At 32.7% G+C, this 23,787-nt stretch overlaps 2 protein-coding genes across 7 annotated transcripts; one reads left to right on the plus strand and one right to left on the minus strand.

The window, feature by feature from the left end:
- The first annotated feature begins 13,683 nt into the window (after window positions 1-13,683).
- LOC7462240 (aminopeptidase M1) lies at window positions 13,684-19,301 on the plus strand. Its single transcript, XM_024603563.2, has 19 exons — window positions 13,684-13,965; window positions 14,049-14,194; window positions 14,266-14,368; window positions 14,449-14,635; window positions 14,721-14,814; window positions 15,227-15,380; window positions 15,488-15,592; window positions 15,675-15,791; window positions 15,867-15,980; window positions 16,283-16,465; window positions 16,594-16,879; window positions 16,958-17,079; window positions 17,164-17,261; window positions 17,705-17,882; window positions 17,966-18,080; window positions 18,163-18,230; window positions 18,335-18,409; window positions 18,660-18,737; window positions 18,868-19,301. The coding sequence occupies exons 1-19, from the start codon at window positions 13,756-13,758 to the stop codon at window positions 19,051-19,053; spliced, it is 2,619 nt and encodes an 872-aa protein (XP_024459331.2). The 5' UTR covers window positions 13,684-13,755; the 3' UTR covers window positions 19,054-19,301.
- A 350-nt stretch (window positions 19,302-19,651) lies between these two features.
- LOC7470679 (protein phosphatase 2C 53) lies at window positions 19,652-23,787 on the minus strand. Of its 6 annotated transcripts, none has more exons than XM_052454064.1 (5): window positions 23,436-23,787; window positions 21,674-22,953; window positions 21,240-21,557; window positions 21,025-21,130; window positions 19,652-20,343 (listed from the first exon to the last, which is right to left on the minus strand). In XM_052454064.1, the coding sequence occupies exons 2-5, from the start codon at window positions 22,559-22,561 to the stop codon at window positions 20,009-20,011; spliced, it is 1,647 nt and encodes a 548-aa protein (XP_052310024.1). In that variant the 5' UTR covers window positions 22,562-22,953; window positions 23,436-23,787; the 3' UTR covers window positions 19,652-20,008. The 6 variants fall into 6 exon arrangements, with proteins under 6 accessions (XP_052310024.1, XP_024459337.1, XP_024459334.1 ...); XM_024603569.2 differs by having other exon boundaries at window positions 21,674-22,621; window positions 23,441-23,749; XM_024603566.2 differs by having other exon boundaries at window positions 21,674-22,621; window positions 23,436-23,749.

The following is a 23,787-nucleotide window of genomic DNA, read 5'->3' on the forward strand; positions in this document are numbered from 1 at the left end:
TGTTCCAATATCATAGTTACTGCTTTTTATTTTTTATTTAAAAATATATTAAAATAATTTATTTTATTTTTAAAATTTATTTTAAAAATTACCATATTAAAACAAATAAAAATATTAAAATATAATTTTAAACAAAAAAATAAATTTTAACTAATTTTTCTTTAGATTACATTCTCAAATAAGAGCTTAATAAGAAAAACAAATTGCTTAATTTTGAGTTTGGGGATACTTGTATAATTAGAAATGACTTTTAAAAAAATTTAAAAATAATTTAAAAAAATAAATAAATTTTAATCAATTTTTGTTTAGATCACACTTTAAAATAGAAGCTTAATAGAAAAACAAATTGCTTAATTTTGAGTTTGGGGATACTTGTATAATTAGAAATGATTTTTATTTATACCTAAGTAGCCTTGCTCCTATCCTTCTAGGTTTTATAAAACTGGAAGAATTACTATAAAATAGATAGGATAAAGCTTTTTAATTCAATTTGATTTTCAAATTTTAAAATAATTAAAGGGTGTGCAAATTTTAAAATAATTAAAGGGTGTGTTAAGGTTGAAATTATTAAGGTCTTTAGGATATTTAAGGAGGTGTTATGAGGTGAAAATAAGTTAAAATTTGGTTTATGGATTCAAAATTTAGGACTATAATTTTTTTATCACTAGAGGTGACCAGAATATATTATAGTAATGATACATTCTATTTTAATGTAATATTTCTAAATACTGGTTCAAAACAAACGCAATTATACTTGTTAAAACACGAGATTTTTTATTTATTTATTGAATTTCAACAGAGTTTCTTTTAAAACTGGAAATCCCAAGTTATCGAAAAAAACATATTACATTTTTAATTCATATTTTCCATTCAAGATTCAATCATCTTGGATTTTAACCTCAGAAATGGTTACTCATTGTTTCACCCAAATTCTCAAGGAAATATTCATATATAATCATGTATCATAAGGAAATTATAAATCAATTATGAAAACATCTTAATTTAAAGAGTTTGTTTACATTCATTCATCAAAAGTAAAGGTCTAACATAGTTATTATATAATTAAGTACATCACATGTAAACCTGAGAGGTAGTTCAACTGGTCAGGTCTTGGGTTTGTCCCCCAATGATCACGAGTTCGAATCATTTCAAGGTCACTAGAGACTTACATAATTGTTAACTTTAGAGCCCGTAGGATTAGTCGAGGTGCACGCAAGCTAGCCCGAACACCCACGTTAATAAAAAAAATTATAGAGACTGTTTCTCACAAAAAGTTGTAGTAAAAAGTGAAACTAAAATTTCAAACTACATGCAGGCCCAAGTTAACAAGTGGAATCCAAATAAAGAACTGCAAGCTGAGGAATGTCATTCCAACTGCTTAAACCTCTAATTAGGAATGGCTAATCAAGTTCCACGCCAATGCCAATATCAATGTAACCTGTTGACATCATTAGTTATTCCAACCCGAATTAGCTAATCAAATTCTATGTAAATATCGACATCAATGCAACTCATTGATATCATTAGTTATCCAAACTCGGAATAGCTAATAAAATTCTTTTAAATATTTTAATTCATCATTCGTTAATATCGATATCAAAGGTCATTTGACATTATTAGCCTTCTATTAGGAATACCTAATCAAGTTTTTTCATCCATATATTTCTTTCCTGTCATTATTCATTTATTTACTTATTTTTCATAATAATACCGAGAATGAGAGAATGAAATTCAACAATAATAGCAATAACATAACTTGAAAATTTTATTGGCATTAGGTACCTATTTAATGCATATGAAGTCCCTTGTCTAGCTCAAGTGAGTGGCCCAATTGTCAAGGTAACTCTGCAAATCAATTTATCCATTGATTAATATTACTCTTTGAAAACCATCTAGGTGGTGGCCAGTGGTAAGAGCTTGGGATCAAGAGGTTTGCTCCCTCTGTGGTCTCAGGTTCGAGCCTTGTGGTTGCTCATATGATGGCCACTAGAGGCTTACATGGTCGTTAACTTCAGGGCCCGTGGGATTAGTCGAGGTGCGCGCAAGCTGGCCCGGACACCCACGTTAAACTAAAAAAAAAAATATTACTCTTTGAAATTCAGAAACAACCGTTTCTCTTTTCTTTTTTTTATTCTTACTTTCAACATGTTCCATGATAATTTTTCGTATCAATTTAAATATATCATTTACATATTTAACCATCAAGATCTTTCATTAATAATTTAAAAAAAAATACATCTTCACACAAGCATATGTCATATATTATTTTTGACTCACCTCTCACACTCTTTGACTTTCTGTCTCTCTCTCAAACCCAAGCAAACAAATAGAAAAATGGATTAGTTCAAAGGACAGGCACACCTCTAAAAATTCACCATCCCTAAACACTACGACACCTGTCTTAAACCGACTTAATTGCCTGCATTTTTGCTTGCTTCATCGCGATCGATTTGGATATCGTTGAAAACACCAACTTCATCATCCTCAACGTTGCTGACCTCTCCATTAACTCTGCTTGTCTCCTACTCCTCCTCCAAGGTAACCAACCTCACCAGATGTCATTTTTATAAATAATAATAATAATGCGATTGTTAATTAATCAAATTGAAAAATTAAAGCAAGTTTTGCAACCAGTGAAAGTTGAGTAGGTTGAAGCAAATGAGATATTGGTGTTGGAATTTGCAAAAACGCTTCTGATTGGGATTGGAGTTCTTGACATTGTATTTGATGCTGATTTGAATGACAAAATGAAAGGTTTTTACATAAGGTAAACAAAGGTTAATAAATCTAAAGTTTCTTTTTTTCAACATATTTTATTCTTGGAAGAATAGACACAAAACTCAAGGCGAGGAGAGAGAGGAAAAAAAAATAGTCTGCCAAAGTTCCATTATTGAGGAAAAAAAAATAGTCTGCCAAAGTTCCATTATTGAGGAAAAAAAATAGTCTGCCAAAGTTCCATTATTGATCTTTCTCCAACACGCGCTCTACCATCTAAAAAAGCTCAATGCGATACTCCCAGCACCACCGTGAAAGCTATGCTTAGTTGCCAGGAGATGCCTCACATGTCGTCTAAAGACAACAGAGGTTCTTTGCACGTTAACACGTTAGTCACACACACCAATCACTTTTTATTTTTTAATTATATTTTATATTTATTAAAATACCAAATTGTCTCTCGGTTGACTTGAGTATAGCTAAAAAAACCAGGGTGAGAGTACGAAAAAACCCTTAGATGCTAGTTCTTATTACTTTGAAGGGTGTCATAACCTATTTTTGGTTTTCCCCCTGAAAAAAAATTATCTTTTTTCTTTTAAAATAAAAAATCAATAATTAATAATAATAATAATAACAAGAAGACCAGAAACTTAGCAAAAGCAAGCTGATGAGGATTTCAAATGTATAGAAGAATCAAGCTAGAGTTTTAGACAAAATTGAAAGCCTAATCATACCCCATTGTATCCAAGACTAAAGAAACAATATAAATTCAAGGTTAAATTAAATGATTATTGGATGAATCTAAATAAAAATTAAGTCAAAGGATTTAATTAGATTTTTAATAGACCAATTTAATTTAATCATTAGCCAAATTAAAATTTTATTTATGTTTAAGAATTAATTTGGGTCAAAATAAAAGATTTAATTAGGTGTCATGACTTAATTATACTTTTAATGGGTCAAATAAATTTTATTGAAGACTTAATTAGTGAATAATTAAGTTTGGGAGCCCAATTTTGGCTTAATCAAGAAGATTGGAATTTTAGATGACCAAACTTAATTTTTACAAAGTCAATTGATTGAAATCAAGGATAAAATTACAAGAAAATCAAAATTTAGATTCAATTAAGGGTTAAATTGGAGAAATTCACAACCAAAGACCTTTTTGAAAAAGACGTTAAACTTCAATGACTCAATTTGGTTGAAAACATGGGTGAAATTGAAGCAAATTAAAAGTTAAATGGTCAATTGATGATCAATTTGCATAAATCTAAAATCAATTATCAAAATAAAAAGGTGTTGAACTTCAAGGTTGATATTTGAGTTTGGCAAGGGTAAAATCACATAAAATTAAAACTTTAAAGTCAATTATGGATACAATTAAAAAAAATCAAAAGAAAAGAAACTAAATTAAATTTTAGTCAAATCCCTAAGGATATCAAAACGACGTCGTTTCATTTAAATGAAACGATGCATTTTAACCAAAACGATTTGTTTTGGTACAAAACGATGTCGTTTTGACCAACACAAAAACAAAAAAAAATGGTGTTAGGCGACTTGTCGTCTGGCTACTGTTCATAATCTTTTACCTTTTGTACCCGAAAAGCTGATCGGGTGACTACTTTTCAAGGGCATTTAATGTCTAATCTCTACACCAAATAAAACAAACAAGACACCACTTTCATGGCTTGACACCATACTACATCCCAGTGTAATTCTTGTCGGTTGTTTGCCTATGTAGCCACCACATCGCCGCCCAAAAAAGCCCGACCCGAACAACCTTTGCAGCCAAAATTTACAACTTGTGATGATGATTTTTTCCCAATGATTGAGACCGTTCTCATTTGAATTAAGAGCCAAGATTTATTCTCAATAAACATCAAATATCCATCTTTCATCTCTTATAAATAAGGTGAATCTCGTGCATCGGGGAAGGAGAAATCAGAGTGAAAAGAGAGTTAAAAAATCATTATTTACACCATTATTTTTCTTCTCCCTCTCAGATCGACCTCCCCAGTCCCCACATCTCCTCTTCACCACCAAACATCTCCCTACCATTTTTTTCTTTCACCAACACCAGCCTCCTATACCAATAGTCGTGCTTCTCCTTCAATAGCAACCCCTTCCACTATAAGTGACTGCACCTTAAACAAGTCCAGCGTCGCAAGCTTCCTTTTTGCAATTCTAACCTCTACATCATAACCTCCAGCAACGTCGCCCGGAGCAATTCTAGCAGCGTCTCAGCCACGCCAATAGACTAATAATGGTAGTAACATCTCTCTCTTATGCCATGTAATCATCCTTAGCTCCTGCATATGCTCTTTTATTGCATGCATGACATGAACCTGCATCTGCTGGCTTTTGCCAACGAAGGTTAAGATGGGCTCAGCCCCACCCATATGGTGGGGCTGGTCCAGGTCATCTTTTTTTTTAAAAAAAAAAAAATATTGGGCCTTCAGTCGGTCTAACCCAACTTGACCGGGCTCGAGCCTCGGGCCCAGCCAACCCATTTCTTAGGCTAAAAGCGTGTTTGCCTAACACACCCTAATGTTTTTCTCTTAATTTTTAATTTATCTTTATTTTAATATTTAGCCAAACAAGTCTAATAAAAAGCAAAAAAAAAATCTAAATGATTTCGAGGACCATTTTGAAAGCCTTCAATTTGTCTGGATTATAAGGGCATTTTAGAATAAAATTTCTGTGGTTTTGAAGTGAAAATCTTGTAAAAATGATATTTTAGAAACTTAACATATATATATAAAAAAAAAATTGAATTCGTTAGAAATATTTTCAAAATGATATATACATGATTGATAATTTTTTGAAAGCACAAACACTTAAATAAAAAAAAATATACATAAACATACACAGGTTTGCTCGAATAAAAAAAAATTAAAGTGCAAAAACCCGATCAGAAAAATAAATATTTGATGTGCAAGTCAATGTAACATATGTAATTTAATAGGCATGTTGACATATATTTAAAGAAATCTAATAGAAAAAATTGAAAATTCTCACAATGAAATAACAAAAATAAAAGATTTGCCCAATGAAAATATAAAAATCTTCATCTCCATTCCACACTTTCTAATTACATAGTTAGTGTTATCAAAGGAACTTGTAAATGTGTTTACTTTTCGCATTGCCATCATAGTCGTAAATTTAAGTAAGTCCGTCAGAAAATATTTCATAAAATACAAAAAAATGTCCTTGGTTTTTTAAATTCTTTAATTTGACTCTTTAAATTTCTTGCAATTTCATTACTAATTAAATTGTAAAAATTAAATTTGATCTTTTAAAATTTTAATCTTTTTAATTAAATATAAATTAAGCTTTCAAACTTAATTTTTCATTGATTAAGTTCTTGATAAAATTAATTTGACTTATTAAAAATCTAATTAAGTCATTGCACTTGATTAATTCTTTTAATGTTGGCATAAATTAATTTTAAACTTAATTAAATCTTTAATTAGGCTCATGATTAAATCAAATCAACCTATTAAAAATCTAATTAAATTCTCAGACTTAGTTTTTAAGCAAATTCATCTAATATTTTTAAGTTAATTTTGAACTTGTATTATCTCTTACATTTAGATCCTTTAATGGTGCAATTGCGTTTTCAATATTATCAAAGATACAATTTGATCTTTTCATCTCTCATATGTGTATTTAGATTCTTTTTTTTTTTAGTTTAACGTGGGTGTCCGGGTCAGCTTGCGCGCACCTCGACTAATCCCACGGGTCCTGAAGTTAACGACTATGTAAGCCTCCAGTGGCCATCATATGAGCAATCATAAAGCTCGAACCTGAGACCATAAAAAAAACAAATCTCTTGATCTCAAATTCTTATTACTGTGCCACCACCTAGATAGTTTTGTATTTAGATTCTTATTCAGCCTGATGGTGCCTACCAAATCGATTGTCCTCTTGCAATTTTTTTTTATTTTTATTTTTTTAAAAAAATAATTATGGGGAACCCAAAATTGGTTCCTAATCTTTTTCTTGGAAGTCTAACCGGCAACATCTTCACATCAGGCCAAGGAAGCTAACGCAACGTATAAACCACCACTACCTCTGCCCATACCCGTGGCTTCCCTTCCTCTGTAACTTCAACCTTCATTCTCAAACAATTTGGACATGGACAATCGAGTCTTTTTGTTTTGATTGGAAGTGGAAAAAAGAGGTTTCGGGAAATGCACGCTAAGAGTGTATTTGTTTTTTATTTAAAAAATTTAGAATTTTTTTAAAATTAATTTTTTATTATTTTTGGATGTTTTAAGGGGTTAATATTAAAAATAATTTTTTAAAAATAAAAAAATATTATTTTTATATATTTTCAAATAAAAAATACTTTAAAATATAATCATTATTACAATTCCAAATACTATTTAAATCTCAAGAAAAATACTGGCTAAGATGCGGAACTGATTTTTTTACATGGTGAAGTTTTTGGAAAGACACATCTTCATGAATCATAAGCCATGAACATGGACACAGACACAACGAACCAAATCACTATCATCTCCAACCTCAATAACAGCCATAAAATACTAAATTTTTCAGTCCCAATTACAACCTTTTTTCCCACATAAATCCGCATGAAAGCAACCCGAAAATTAACTAAAGAAAAACCCAACCCAAAAAAGGTCTTTTTTATGGTCCCTAGTTATAAAAAAAGTAGTGCCATTAAAATGGTGGTACCAAATCATGAAAAACAATGGTGTAAGACTTACGTCTAATTATTTTAAAGCTATGTTTGATCGTGGGGAAATGTCTTATGTATTGCATTGTGTTTCCAAACCGTATCGCAATTCTATCTATACTGCAAAACCGTGAAGTGCGAGCTAATATATCATCAGTGATAATAATAATTATTAATCTTGAAGGGTATAACTCAACTAGTCAGGTCTTAGGTTTATTTTCTAGAGGTAACCAGTTCGAATCTTATAAACCTCAGAGCCAATTAAAATTTATATAATCATTAACTTTAAAACCGATTAAATTAATTAAGGTATATGCAATATATTAATAATTGGAAAGTACTGTTTCTTCAATACTTTTTGTCGTAGCATACGGTGACATGGATGACAGATATTTAAGAATCACAAGTTAAGATACTCTTATGTTTGTTACGAGAGTGGATAAAAGTAAAACTACTGTTGTGGAAAAGAAGAGGAAGGAGGCGGGAAGCTTCAAGGACGCGGAGATATTACGTCATCCACTCTCTCAGAGTCGTTGTCGTGTCTTGAAAATAAACGACTATCAGCCTACCACTTGTAGAAAAAACCACCACATTTCCCAGCTTCGTGAACCAAGACTAATTTCGTCAATACTTCACACGCTTTTGTGCTCGAAATTCAAAAATAAAGTCAAAGTCGGTCGTGTTGGATAAGACATCCCCAAACCATGATTGATTAAACTTGCTAATTAAATGTCTGGTGAATAACATGGTTCATACTATTTAAAAAATATATATTCTAATTAAAAATATATTAAAATATTATTTATTTATTTTTTATATTATCACTTCTAAATCATAAAAGAAATTTTTAAAAAATATCAATTTAATATCGTATTGGATAAATCATACAAACCATGATTGATTAAACTTACTGATTAAATATGTTATCAATAACATGATTCATGATAATTTTTAAAAATATATACCAATTAAAAATATATTAAAATTATTTTTTACATCTTTTATTTATTTTTGATATCATCATTTCAAAATCTTAAAAGAATATTTTAAAAAACAAACTAGAGCATGTAAATAAGTACTATAGGCTGCAAGTTGAAAGCAAGAAGTATGCTACAATATGACTTTTTTAAATTAAAACTTTAAAATCTTTATTATTTTATTAAATATTTTAAAAAATAGATTTGATAGATAGATAAAATGGATTGTTAATATTTTTTATAGCAGGAAATAAAACAAAGTGAATAAAAAGTATATAGTAGAGTTCAGAGGGTGAGCTCATCCGGTTTGGGATAGGTTTCCTTTCTTCTTCTATTTTTCAGAACAATTATTGCATGGGATCATATAACAACACGACCACATTCTTGATAATGTCACAAAGTCAGCTTATAAAAAAGAAAAAATCCCGATGCATGAACCACGGCATCGCCTCCCCAGTACAGCACTGCTGCCACTTCTAATTATAGCTGTACGTGATTGGCTAGGCCCGGGTCTTCTCTGCGGGCGGTCGTCTAATCCGCCAAAGTGATAAGCTATTCACCATCATAATTTTTTTTAGTTTAACATGATATTCAGGCCAGCTTGCAAGCACCTCGACTAATCCTACAGGCTCTAAAATTAACAATCATTTAAGCTTTCAGTGGCCATCATATAAGTAACCACAAGGCTCAAACCTGAAACCACAAAGAGAACAAACCTCTTGGTCCCAAACTCTTACCACTGAGCCACCACCTAGATGATTCATTAAACACTAATGGAAGGAAAAACAAACAAACAAAAGAAGTTAGCTGCATTATTCAAGATTCCTTCTCTCGCTTTATAATAGTGGGCAAGTTTGAAAAGCAACAGCGAAATGCCTTCCTGATTTTTTAAAGAGTAGTTATGGTAATTTTTATATATTTTTCAAGTAAAATTTATTTTAAAAAATAATTATTATTATAATTTCAAACACTATCTAAATCTCGAGGAAAAAACTAGTTAGATATGATTGGAACTCATTTTTTCACATGGTGAAGTTTTTGAAAAGACAAATCTTCATGAATCATAAGCCATGAACATGGACAGAGAAACAACGAACCAAATCACTATCATCTCCAACCTCAATATCAGCCATAAAATACTAAATTTTTCAGTCCCAATTACAACTTTTTTTTCATATAAATCCACATGAAAGCAACCCAAAAATTAACTAAAGAAAAACCCAACCCAAAAAAGGTCTTTTTATATATGGTCCATAGTTATAAAAAACGTAGTGCCATTAAAATGGTGGCACCAAATCATGAAAAACAATGGTGTAAGACTTATGCCTAATTATTTTAAAGCTATGTTTGGTCGTCGGAAAATGTCTCACATATTGCATCGTGTTTTCAAACGGTACTGCATTCCATCTATACTGTAAAACCGTGAAGTGCGAGCTAATATATCATCAGTGATAATAAGAATTATTAACATTGAGGGGCATAGCTCAACTAGTCATGTTTTAGGTTGTGCTTCTCGAGGATTACCAGTTCAAGTCTCACAAACCTTACGACCACTTGAAACTTATATAGTCGTTAATTTTTAAGACTCGTTGAATTAAATGAGATATATATCTGAATATTCATGTTAATAATAATAATAATAATAATAATAATAATAGAAAAAGTATTCCTCTCCCGTGAAGCAATAACTTATTCCAATTTCGAGGGAACACGCGAAGCCTCTCTCTTTTTAAAATTCCAATACGATGCTGTTTTTGGGCAGTAATAATGTAGTTAGGGTACAAATATTCCACCTTTTTAAAGTGACATTTTTTCCCTTTCACTAGTGAGAATGGAATAAGGAAGGGTAAGTTTCACGTGATCAGCCGACGGGGTAAGATTTCAATGCAGCAAAGCTTGCACGCCCAAAATGGACTGCTTGCTGGCAGACTGCCATCGATATCCCCATGGCAGTACAAATATGAAGGATAATGGCATGTTTAGTAATGCGGTTAATATATAATTCGTCCAAAATGTTTTTTTTTTTAATGTTTAAAACTAATTTGTTTTTATTTTTTAAAATTATTTTAATGTATTGATGTAAATAAAATTAAAAAATAAAATAAATATTATTTTAATATATTTCTAAGTAACAAACACTTTAAAACGCAACTTTTAAGATGCTTCTAAAAAACACCATGCCCAAACACTAAAAGAGTTAACTATATAATTTACTACATTTTAGTCATTATAGTTTATTGATAGTTTTATTTTCTCATAAAATGCATCAATTTCTAATCAAAATCTTCCATCTAACCTCCTTCTCGTTTCTTTATAATTAAACATTGAGCCCCTCGTAGCTTGCTTTTCTATATATATATATATATAATATCCTATACCCTAATGATAATAAAAATTATGCCTCTCCCGGGAAGCAAGAACTTATTCCAATTTCAAGGTAACACACGTCGCTTTCACTTTTTAAAATTTCAAAACGATGCTGCTTTTGGCTAGTAATAATGTAGTTATGGGTACAAATATTCTACCTTTAATAAAGTGACTTTTTATCCCTCTCACTACTGAGAATGGAATCAGTAAAAGTAAATTTCATATAATAGCTGTGTTATTATAATAAGAGTACAGGGTAAGAGTATTTTTTTTTATATATAGTTTTGATGTGTTAATATCAAAAATTTATATTATATTTTATTTTATTGAGTATTATACTGATATTAGCTGTTATTATATATTTAATGTGTTAATTTTCAGTTTTTTATTTGAATGTTTATATTTTATTTATATTATTTGAGTGTGTAGTTTTTATTAATTAGATGCTTATATTATATTCTATTGATTATTATACTGATATTATCATTAAATTGATATGTAGTAAACTAGTGTGTATGTCAAATGTTCATAAGCATTTTACTTTTTTTTATAATCTTTTTTTATTTAAGTATGTGCACTTTTATTTTTTTATTTAACTGTTTTATAAATTCAAAAACTTTGTTGGTTGACTGCTTTTAATTATAGAAACTATCAAGTGTATGCAACCTTATGTAGGTCATATTTGACCAAGTAAAATAAAATTAAAATTCGAAAACAAAATTGTAAATTTATTCAAATAATAAAAGGCGACTTGCCAAAAAATGTGAACCGTAATTTACTACGTTAAAGAAAATAAGAAAGCAACAAACGAAAGGAAAAAACGTAGGATTTCGACGAAGCTTGCATAATTTATATATTTTTTTGTTTATTTGTAAATAAGATAGAATATCTTTATTTAGAAATAAACATAAATAAAATTGTATAAAAAACCCATCTTTGTTGTATAATGAATCTATATTTAAAATTTAAAATTTTATAAAAATAATTAATTTCTCATCTTTTAAAATTGGAGGCGGAAATTTATGTAGTGTGCGAGAAAGCAAAGGAAATTAAATCAATCTGTAATATTTTCACCATATAATTTTAACTACTAGGTAATTTTAAAAAAATCAAACTATATTCATTAATCGCTTAAAAATCTTTCAACTTTAGATGCAACTAATCATAACAAGCTTGAGAAAATATAGTAAACATTTAGTAGTTATATCTTTCCTTTAGATTTTACCACATAACAAAATAATTTTTTATTATGAGATGTTCAACTTTTAATTATTCATGAGATGGTAACGAATGAAAATTATTACTTTTGCACAATCCTGCAAGACTACATTATTTTCTTCTTTGATGGTCTTTTAAAGATTCATAGCTTCTAAATAAATCTCAGCATCAAGGATTCGTGACAAAAAATTATTCTTGGATATATCAAGAGCGGTAGATTCAAGTTTCATCATATTCGATATTATCTAAAAAATAAAAAAAAACAACTTATTAAATAAAATCATGAATATAAAAAAATCGGTCTTTTAAGATTGCTATTTATTTAGTTATTTAGAAATGCTAGTTCTTCAAGAGCTATATTTGATTTATTTAATTCTTCAAGAACTTACCATACTAGTTTTTCAGGAACTTTAAATCTTGAAAAATAAAAAGAAAATAAAATTTGTCAAGATAAGTTACAAAACTAAATATATCTCATAAAATATGAATAATAATGAAAAGAAATAAAATAAAATTGATACAAGCCCCGTAATATAGGAGTTAATGCATGCTAAGATTTCAATATAAATTATATAAAGTGATCGTACTGATAATGTACTAAAAAATAAAAAAAAATAAGTAAAAACATGCATATTTAGAATAAAACTTTAAAAAAATTCATACATTTTCTTTTATATATATATATATATATATATATTTCAATCTTTAAATACAAGACAAATAGTTTATTTATATATATATAAAAACATTAAAAGATATTAGCAAATTTAAGTGTCATGAAAAATCAAGAGACTATACTCAAAAGTTATGAAGTCTAACAATTTTTAATGGTTATCCAATATATACATACATACATACATATATATATATATATATATATATATATATATATATATAAATAAATTTTTTATTTATTTATCTCAAAATAATTATTTGATTAAAGCATGATATTATATATTTTCTCTTACAGTACCTTTAATGAAACCTCGATCTGTATGATCTCTATAATTGGAAAAGGATATTCTTAAAAATGTGTGCATAAATAATAGTAACATGAGATGTTAATTATCAATACATTTCTTAATTTATATGAAAAATCAAGTATGAAAATTTAATTTATTATCAGTATATTTTTTTACATTGAAAAATATCTAAAATAAATTTTAATTTATTATATTTTCTTAAAAAATTATTTTAAAAATAAATTTAACCAAGCCAACTCAATCAATCATTATCGTTTAGAAAACAAATTTGAAATTCCTCATAATAATAATATATAAATTAGATGTTTAAGAGTGTGGTAGTGATTGTTTTTGTAAAATATTTTTTTGTTTAAAAATATATCAAATAATATTTTATATTTATTTTTTAAAAATTATTTTTGATATTAATATATCAAAATGATCTAAAAATATTAAAAAAATATTATCTTGAATATAATCTCAAATGGCCTTTAAGAATGTGTTTGTTGTGCATTTAAAAAGTGTTTAAAATTTATGAATTTATTTTATGTTTAAATTATTTTTTATGATTTTGGATTGTTTTAATATATTAATTTTAAAAAAATACATAAATAATATAATTTTAATATACTTCAAGTAAAAAATAAAAACGAATACCAAAATTCCAAAACGTCGTCATCTAAAAAACGATGTTGTCTTTAGTACTGAACGCTTTATATACTATAAATTCCCACCCTTCCGCCGGTTATCTTCTCTTACTCATCTCACACGCTGACTCTCTATCTCTCTCTCTCAAACCCAAACAAACAGAAAAATGGATCAGTTCAAAGGACAGGCACGCCTCCCAAAATTCGCCATCCCTAAACGCTACGACATCCGCCTCAAACCCGAATTAACCGCCTGCACTTTCGCTGGCTCCGTCGCGATCGATCTCGATATCGTTGAAAATACCAACTTCATCGTCCTCAACGCTGCTGACCTCTCCATCAACTCTGCTTCCGTCTCCTACTCCTCCTCCTCCAAGGTAACCGACCTCATCCGATGTCGTTTTTATAAATAATAATATTAATGCGATTGATAATTAATCAATTAAAAAAATTAAAGCAGGTTTTGCAACCAGTGAAAGTTGAGTTGGTTGAAGCAGATGAGATATTGGTGTTGGAATTTGCGGAAACGCTTCCGATTGGGATTGGGGTTCTTGACATTGTATTTGATGGTGTTTTGAATGACAAAATGAAAGGTTTTTACAGAAGGTAAAAAAAAGGTTAATAAATCGTAAGTTTTTTTTAGTTATGTTATGATTTTTTGTTCTGGTTGTGTTTAGTACTTATGAGATTAATGGAGAGAAGAAGAACATGGCCGTCACGCAGTTTGAGCCTGTTGATGCTAGAAGATGTTTTCCGTGTTGGGATGAGCCTGTTTGCAAGGTTTGTCAATTTAAAACCCAAAAATTGGAGTGAGTGTGTTATTTTTTCTTTATTAATGGTTGTTTGCTGGTGTTTTGTAGGCTACATTCAAGATCACATTGGAAGTGCCAGCTGAACTTGTGGCTCTTTCTAATATGCCGATTATCGAGGAGAAAGTGAATGGAGATTTGAAGACGGTTTCATATCAAGAAACGCCTATCATGTCTACTTATTTGGTTGCAATTGTCGTTGGCCTGTTTGATTATGTGGAAGATCATACATCTGATGGTGCTGTTTTTCTCTTATTTGAATTGATTTTTATGATTGTTAATGTTTCTGTTTTGATGATGGGATGTTATAAAAATTTTCACAGGGGTGAAAGTTCGTGTATATTGTCAAGTTGGGAAAACAAAACAAGGGAACTTTGCATTGCATGTTGCTGTGAAGACGCTTGAGTTATTTAAAGGGTATGTTTTACCCTCATTAGTAACCTTTTCAATTAATTGATCATTAGCCGTGTATGGCAGTCCAGTAGAGTGATTAGATTTCAAGTTACGGGAGTAAAGAAGTGGTGGGGTAGTCTAAATAGGTGTGGGGCCAGCGAGGTAAGATTGCAATAGCTCACTGAAAATTCGATTCTAAACAGAATTGGATGGATAAAAAAGGAAATCACTAACGTTCATGCCTCTACTAGTTTGAAACTATGTCTTGGCCGATTTGTTTTGACCACTAGCTGTAGGTGTCTGCTGTCAACAGATGGATACAGATCAATAGTAACTAAAAACTATACCACCTATGGCATAAAGTTCTTGCCCTATTTGTTGTTTATAGTGTTCTATTTGATTGTCAAAGCTAAACCAACTCTTCTGACTGGCACAGGTATTTTGCTGTGCCATACGCCCTTCCGAAGTTGGATATGATTGCAATCCCTGATTTTGCTGCTGGGGCAATGGAGAATTATGGCTTAGTTACATACCGTGAAACAGCCTTGCTTTATGATGATCAGCATTCTGCTGCTGCCAACAAGCAGAGGGTAGGTCCATTAACTAAAATTGGTTTTGGATGTCAGACTTTTATTGACATAATGTATGATTGCTTTGGGTGAGACGTTTAATTATTTTCAATTTGGTTGCTGTCCAGGTTGCTACTGTTGTGGCACACGAGCTAGCACACCAGTGGTTTGGCAATCTTGTAACAATGGAGTGGTGGACGCATTTATGGCTAAACGAGGGTTTTGCTACATGGGTATATTTCTTGCTCTATTCTTACACCAGTTGCAGCAGATGCTAGTTAATGCATCATGTATAAATGATTTGCATGTGTTCAGGTGAGCTATCTAGCTACTGATAGCTTGTTCCCAGATTGGAAAATATGGACCCAGTTTCTTGATGAATGTACGGAGGGTCTTAAGCTGGATGGCCTCGCAGAATCCCACCCAATTGAGGTAAATGGACTTTTTTTTTCCCACACTATCACTTCATTCTAGCATTTCTCATCTCAACCAAAATTTTGTCTCCAGGTGGACATAAATCATGCTTCTGAGATTGATGAAATTTTTGATGCAATAAGCTATCGAAAGGGCGCGTCTGTTATCCGGATGCTACAAAGCTATCTTGGTGCCAAGAACTTTCAGGTTCATATTTTGATATGACATAATTCAAGATTTATCTTTACCATTGAAGCAGCCTTTTATATCTTTGTTCTTATATCTATTTTCATCTATATAACAGAGACATAGAGAAGCATAGCATGTGTTGCTCATTTGATAAATGTCTGTCATAACATGCCTCTTGATCCTTTTTAGTCAACCTTTTTATTTTCAATTACTGTAGCTTATTGTTGTTGGAGTAATGCATATGCATGCTCGCACTACTTGCATATGTTATAGGTGAACATGATTTAATTAATTAATGATGCCCTGTCTATATAAATCAGAGGTCACTTGCTTCATACATAAAAAAGCATGCGTACTCAAATGCAAAGACAGAAGACTTATGGGCTGCTCTTGAGGAGGGATCTGGTGAACCTGTGAACAAGCTAATGAATTCATGGACGAGGCAGCAAGGATATCCAGTTGTATCTGTCAAATTCAAGGATCAGAAATTGGAATTTGAACAGGTTTTCTTTTCTGATTTTCAACACATTTATTTTATTGTTCTCTCTTTTAAAGCTTGAATTTACTTCAATTCAAATACTTTGTCTTCTAGAAGACTCATTCTCTAACAAGCAAATGTAACAATTGGCAGTCACAATTCCTGTCAAGTGGTGCCCCTGGAGATGGACAATGGATTGTCCCAATAACTTTATGCTGCTGTTCATACGATGCACACAAGAGTTTCTTATTGCAAACAAAGTCAGAAACTCAAGATGTCAAGGAACTCCTGGGTTCCTGCCAGGCGGGGAGTGGAAGTTCTTGGATTAAAGTTAATGTGGAACAGACTGGTTTCTATAGGGTTAAGTATGATGAGGAGCTCAGAGCTAGACTTGGATGTGCTATAGAGAAGAAGAACCTCACTGAAACAGACAGATTTGGTAATTTGGATTACTAATTGCTTCTCATTGACAAGTGAAGAAAAAGAGAAAAATAACTCCCAGTTATTCTTTTAACAGGCATTTTGGATGATTCATTTGCCCTTTGTATGGCTCGTCAGCAATCTTTGACCTCTTTGCTTACACTGATGGGTGCTTACAGAGAGGAACTTGAGTACATTGTGCTATCTAACTTGATTAATGTAATTTTTACCTCAACATATATCTTTCATCTCAATTTATTTCAATGCTTTATTAGTCCTGATCAAGATCCCTTCTCTTCACAGATAAGTTCTAAAGTTGGAAGGATTGCAGCAGATGCAACCCCTGATCTAAAGGATGACATTAACCAATTTTTTATCAATCTTCTCCAGTTTTCTGCAGAGTAAGTTTTACCGACTAGAAATTATAGCATGTACACCCTATCAACTGGAACATGTATTTGCATTAAGTGGCGCACAAGCAAAATGTGGATCCAAGATCATGCTCACCATACTCATTAAAACATCAAACCTGCACTTTTAAGGTTCTTGTGATGTATTGTGAATAAAAACATAACTAAAAAGATTCAAAGTCACTTCCCATAATCTGCAAGAAATTAGTTACAGAAGCTTGTATAAGACTACCAAGAGGTTTGGTTCTGGAGGGATTCTCCAACACATAGGGAACAAAATATCAAGCTATATAAATACATATGTTAAGCAAAATATGTTTGTGTGTATATATGGGTCTAAATATCTAGCATTATCAATTCCAGAAAGCATAATTTTTCGTTAATTCTTATGCTTTTAGCTCCCATTTTTTCCAATGTTCAATTTGTCTTTGCAGGAAGCTTGGTTGGGATCCTAAGCAAGGCGAAAGCCATTTGGATGCAATGTTAAGAGGAGAAGTTTTGACTGCCCTTGCTTATTTTCGACATGATCTGACACTGGATGAAGCAAGTAGGCGCTTTCATGCATTTTTAGAGGACAGAAATACGCCACTCCTCCCACCTGATATAAGAAAGGTTTGTAAGCTTTTTGCAGTTTATTATTAAATTCAAGTGTTCCTCCATTTATAGTGCCTAATGGCCAATGACTATGGTTGCAGGCAGCATATGTGGCTGTAATGCAGAGAGTCAGCACTTCAAACAGATCAGATTATGATTCTCTTCTACAGGTTTATAGAGAGACTGATCTAAGCCAGGAGAAAACACGCATTCTGGGTATTTACTGTCTTTTGCTAAAGTAATGCTTGATATATGAACCATTAAATTTCTGGTAAATTTATGTTTTAATGCTTTGCAGGTTCAATAGCATCTTGTCCAGATCCAAACATAATTCTTGAAGCTCTCAACTTTTTGTTGACATCAGAGGTTTTTTTTTTTTTTTTTGAACAATTATTGAGGTCAGCATTTCACATCTAGAAGTAAAATCTCTTGAAGCTTAACGGCCACGAGTGCATTTTTTATTTATATAGGTTCGTAGTCAAGATGCTGTTTTTGGACTTGCTGTTAGCAAGGAAGGACGTGAAACAGCTTGGGCTTGGCTGAAGGTAATACTTACTAAGCTAGTCATCCTAGAAGCATCGGGAAGCTTTATGGTAAAGTTGTTTGGTGAGCATGAACATCTGCAACATTGGGTAGTTTTCCAAGACACCGCACACGAGTTGTTCACAGAATTACCATCTTGCAACTCTTACTTGGAAGAACAATATGAAACCTGCTTTTCATCTAATTGGTTTTGTTTCCTCCTATTCCTTTTTTAAAAAATAAAATAAAATTTGTTATATTATTTGTACGCAGGATAAATGGGATCACATTACAAATACTTGGGGTTCAGGATTTTTATTAACTCGCTTTGTCAGCATGATTGTCTCACCGGTTCGCCCCCTCTCTCTCATACTATTGATTTCTCAAGCTTTATTTTCTTTTGGTTTTTTCTAGTGTAAATATTTTATATCTGGACAATATTTTTCTGAAATATGTTCTTATGTTGTTCTCTCTTCTACAGTTTGCTTCATTTGAGAAGGCCAAGGAGGTAGAGGAGTTCTTTGCAAGCCGCACGAAGCCTGCCATTTCTAGAACCTTGAAGCAGAGCATTGAGCGGGTGCACATCAATGCAAATTGGGTTCAAAGCATTCAGAAGGAAACAAAACTTGGCGAGGCTGTGAAAGAATTGGCTTTCAGGAAATACTAGGGATGAATTCCCCATGCTTGCGTCGTGGCTTTATGTTTTGAGGAAGAAAAATAATGGACTCTGTGTCAAAATAAGAACTTGGTATTGAAAAATTAGCCTGTAAAGAGACTTGAGTATCACAAGCGTTTATGTTTTTTCATCAACTACTCGATATATTTGATCATTAGCAATGAAGTAGTCGGCAGTGTATCATCAAACTTGCAAATCACAGGTTCACAGAAAAGAAAGTGCTGTATTTTTTTTCTGAATCTGTTTGTTACTTGGACATCGAGAACTCATTAACTGAAACCTGACAACATGGCTGGCTGGCATGCATCCCACCTCCAAGCTACTGACATATTCTCGATACATTTGGGTATAAGATGACTGAAAAAGAGAATAGCATCAAGCTGCTGAGCTGCCCTGAACCACTGCCAATGACCTGAAACTTCGGTGTCGCCCGCTTTACACACATTCCTTGCCTTCAACCAGAGCCTTCTCTGCTATTTTTGCATCAGTAGAACTAATTAGGATGATCATAAACTCCATAATAGCTAGGTGAAAAAACTCCAGAAAGTGAGATGACGGGCATCATCAAAACTGGCAACCACCTCCAAAGTTTATCTAATTCCTTTTTAAGAAGCACATGCTTAAAATAATAGGAAGTTAATACCTCACAGAGCAATTTGTTTTCTTTTCCAACTCGGAGGCATAACAAATACATTAGCCCATAATGTCATAAGACGAACCGTTGCGACCTCCTATCCTACAACAAGCAGCTAAGATTTACATAGCCAGAACTAGCCAGAAGATGGCAACTCTTCAGTTTAAAGAAGAGTTCTAGGATGCTGCGAGTTCTACAGATACATACAGGCATCTAATTCCATTTAGCAATAAAGCCCAGATGAAAAACAGACGGGCAACACTATATCATACCAGATGAGAAGTATACAAAATGAGCTGCCAAAAGAAACTGTCATGTTTTGGTTTTGAACTTCCTTTGCGCTTTCAGATCCACCACGATTACAGTGATGTTATCCTTGCTTCCTTTTTGAAGGGCACGGTTTGAGAGGAACTCAGCTGCTGCTTGAGCTGCAGGATCAATTCCCTCGCTCCTTGAGGAGGAGAGCGCAACGCCATTCTTTTTGTGCCAGACAAGTATTCGTTTGCGTGCCAGATCACATGCTTCTTCATTTGACATGACATCCCACAAACCATCACTTGCCAGAATGAGACATTCATCTTCTTTTGCCCTAGGAATAAACATAACTTCGGGTTCTGGAATAATCCATGGTTTCAAATATCTATCACCTGCAATCCAAAAGCAAGAATGATTCATAACGTTTTAGGCTATATGATCCATTTATTTTCATAAAGAGAGACTGACAAATTTATATGCCCATAATCATCAAGTCCTTGAACTGGCCAAAAAATACCTCAACATCAAAGAACTCACTATCCAAGAAAATAAACAAAGTAGGAAAAAGAGAAATTTAACATGTAAAAATTATTAGCAGGCATTGATGGATCACTTGCTTATCCTAGCATTACAAATACCAAGTATTTCTATTTACTTGTCTTTGATGACATGGACAAGGAAATTCTTTCAGACTTGGACATATTCTCCAGAGGTTCCAACACCTAAAATTAATCCAAGAATATTTGTTTCTGATCACCAAGAATGTCCAAGCATCTCATTGATAGTAAGTACCAACTTGCCACGTCTTATGATTATGAACATGCATCCCCTAAATTGTTACCAGAGACAATCAACGATGAGGGAAAAGACAGCTATGGTCGAATAGTCATTGGATGCCATGGAGTCCTTTTTGAAAGTGAATGTGGTCATTTTATGCTTGCCTTCAAAATTAACCATTTGGAGCACAATACTAACTTATATGCAAAAGAAACCAGATAAGGATATTGCTGACAGATGCCATGGCTTAATTAGAGAAGGAAGAAACAGAAAAAAATCAGGGTAGAAAAACATACCAATAGACCTTGACATTGCTAGAACACCAAAGACACGATGCCCATTCCACTGTATGACCTTGCCTCCAGCTGCTTCTATCCTTGCATACTCATCTTCTCGGTTTGGCTAAGATAAGATTTAACACGAGAATCAAATGAACAAGAATCAGCTTTCCTGTCTATTACTACCATTAAAACTTAAAATATCCAAGCTTACAGTTGTAAAAGGCTCTTACTTTATGATCCACTGATAATGCCATTGGTTCTTTCCCGCGACAAAGAACTGCTCGTGAGTCTCCACAGTTTGCTACTATGATGTGGGATGAACAAATAATGGCCACAACAGCAGTAGAACCAACAGTTTCTGGGGCAACTGGTTCGGCACCAGCCTTTCCTCCGACTTCAGCATCAACCTTGAGAAAACAATTGGTGAAAGCATTTTTCCACTGCTCCTGGCAACTATCCTTAATACTTCCATCACTCAGGCCATTCTTAACAAATTCTATCTCCTCGGACAAAGCTGAATGGATACGATCATGACAATAATTTGCCACCTAAACAAAGAAAGCCAGCAGAAAGTAAACTAATCACTTCTAGAAAGGAAGCAACAGCATGATTTGAAAGTAGGAAGAAAATCAAAGCAGCATAGAAAAAAAAAAGGATAAGTTACTTGCGAGCCTCCATGACCATCATAAACTCCAAAGAAATGAGCAGTCTGGTGAGGCAAATACTTGCTCATTCCATCAAGTAATCGGTCGCCAATCAGCATTTGAATAGGAAATTTTAAAAAATAAGGCACCGTAGCAACTGCATCTTCCATCTCCGGCCTCCTTCCACAAACAGATGTAAATCCCCAAAGGGGTACATAGTCCACTTCAAAAACACTTTTTGAGACTGTTCCACTGGTCCCTCTTTCCAGAGTCAACTGAAGAACCACAGAAGATGTCTTTGCATCAGATCCATCCCCAGCCTCTTCCTCAACACTTCCTGCCACCGAAGAGGGATCGCTCACAACAGTGTCACCGTTTGAATCCCCCAAATCTGCTGTCTTGGCAACAATATCAACACCTCCAATGCTCTTTTTAATTTCTACAGAATTCAGTGTTCCTACCTCAGAGGTGGTCTCCAAACTCAAGAGATCCTCTCCACATAAGCTACTTGTCTCACTAGCCACTGAAAGAGAACAAGAACTATCAAGAATTGGATCACCCTCCAACGACAAAGAATCATCTTCCTCACTTTCCCGTGTTATCCCATCATCGCCAACAACCCAATTTCTTTCAGTTTCAGAGATCATATCCAACAAAGGGGCTCCTCTTCCTCCCCTGTCCTCTTTTGAAGCTGGAGCCGCTGTATCTTTAACTTCATTATCTAAATCACCACAATTACAATCCTTATCCCCAGCAGTAGGAACCTTAGTTACAGTATCAGATAATAAGCTAGCCGTGTCTGCCATTAAAAGTCTTGTGATATCCATGTGGGTATCTATGGATGGACTTTCACAGGCTGAATTACCTACTCTAAATGGCACTGCAACCGCCGGATACATCTCCTCCATCAAAATCACTATCTGGGCAGTACAAAAAGTTACCCTCTAACCCCTCCAAGATCACACAGCCTGTCATTATTCAAGTAAAATTATCAACCCTTCACTTATCAAGAATGATTTTGGAATGTGAGCAAGAGGTTTTGACAGACCATTTTCCATGCCTTTTAGGAAAAGGTTAAACAAAGTTCAATACTTTAACTAAATCAGGAGGCAAATCCAGAGGATGCAAAGATATGGGTGAGTTAAAAGTTAATGAAAGTGAAATGGTTAGTCAGATCTGGTCAACAGCAATGGATCCAAATTTCCATTAGTGGAAATTAGAGACTCTAGGTAGATGGGCTAGACCTGTTAATGGCCTCATTAACTTCTTCTCTGGAGTCTTCTCTATCTAGCACCATCAACTACAATGAGAGAGAAACAACCACGAAAGTAACTTTAAATCCACACACAAAAAAAAAGGAACAAAATCTCAAAAAAAAAAAGAAAAATAGAGCGAGCAACTAAATTGGAAGCCAACCCCTTGTCTTTAAACACAAGAAAGAGAAATAAAAAAAGGTCATGAGAAAGAACCCAAGAAAACTTAAAGTCCCAATAATCACAAGAAAACCCTAAAAAAGATATTACCCTTTCTCACATCCCTGGATCTAAGGCAACCCATCTCAGCCTCTTGTAAATTAGCACTCTTTCTCTCTCTAATAATTGCAAAAATTAATCTTGAAAGCAAGAAGGAAAGTGAAGGTACAAGGAAGAGAAAAACAAAGACACTGCACTACGTAATTGTGTCAACTGTAAATGAGGCTTTCGCTTTTCACAACTTCTCTTCAGAACCAAGAACCATAAAAAGAGATCAAGAAACAAGATATGGAGAGTAGTGCTTGCTCACCTTACCATCTAAAAAATACTGTCAGCTCAAATAAAAAGACTTGGCTTGCTTGATTCTTTATCAAGCCCTTGGGCATATCTCTATTTAATAATATCTGGGAGATGCTCAAGTCTTGGAAGCTGAAAGAGCAAGAAAGAGGGTGGACAAGAGATGGGAAATCAAGAAATATAAAGTTAACAACAGAGAGAAATGGACAGGTGTCAAATCTTGAAGAGCATATTAAAGCATCTCCACCCGTCCAAAGCTCTCCTTTTCCTTTTTATCTCTCTAATCCAATCCATTTGTCAGCTTGTTTCTTCACTTTAATACATAGACATTCTTTCTTGCTGCCATTTAAATTTCTTTAATTGAA

This window comes from Populus trichocarpa, chromosome 6 (assembly GCF_000002775.5).
Source record: "Populus trichocarpa isolate Nisqually-1 chromosome 6, P.trichocarpa_v4.1, whole genome shotgun sequence".
In the NCBI taxonomy this organism is placed as follows: domain Eukaryota; kingdom Viridiplantae; phylum Streptophyta; class Magnoliopsida; order Malpighiales; family Salicaceae; genus Populus; species Populus trichocarpa.

What these genes read in the sequence shown, in the direction of transcription:
- LOC7462240 (XM_024603563.2), top strand. Translation starts at nt 13,756, where the DNA reads ATGGATCAGTTCAAAGGACAGGCACGCCTCCCAAAATTCGCCATCCCT. An exon ending in CTGCTGCCAACAAGCAGAGG is followed by an intron (nt 15,381 to 15,487) that starts GTAGGTCCATTA and finishes GTTGCTGTCCAG; the next exon opens with GTTGCTACTGTTGTGGCACA. An exon ending in TGCTATCTAACTTGATTAAT is followed by an intron (nt 17,080 to 17,163) that starts GTAATTTTTACC and finishes TTCTCTTCACAG; the next exon opens with ATAAGTTCTAAAGTTGGAAG.
- LOC7470679 (XM_052454064.1), bottom strand. Translation starts at nt 22,561, where the DNA reads ATGGAGGAGATGTATCCGGCGGTTGCAGTGCCATTTAGAGTAGGTAAT. An exon ending in ATGGTCATGGAGGCTCGCAA is followed by an intron (nt 21,558 to 21,673) that starts GTAACTTATCCT and finishes TTCTTTGTTTAG; the next exon opens with GTGGCAAATTATTGTCATGA. An exon ending in AGCAATGTCAAGGTCTATTG is followed by an intron (nt 20,344 to 21,024) that starts GTATGTTTTTCT and finishes TTTGGATTGCAG; the next exon opens with GTGATAGATATTTGAAACCA.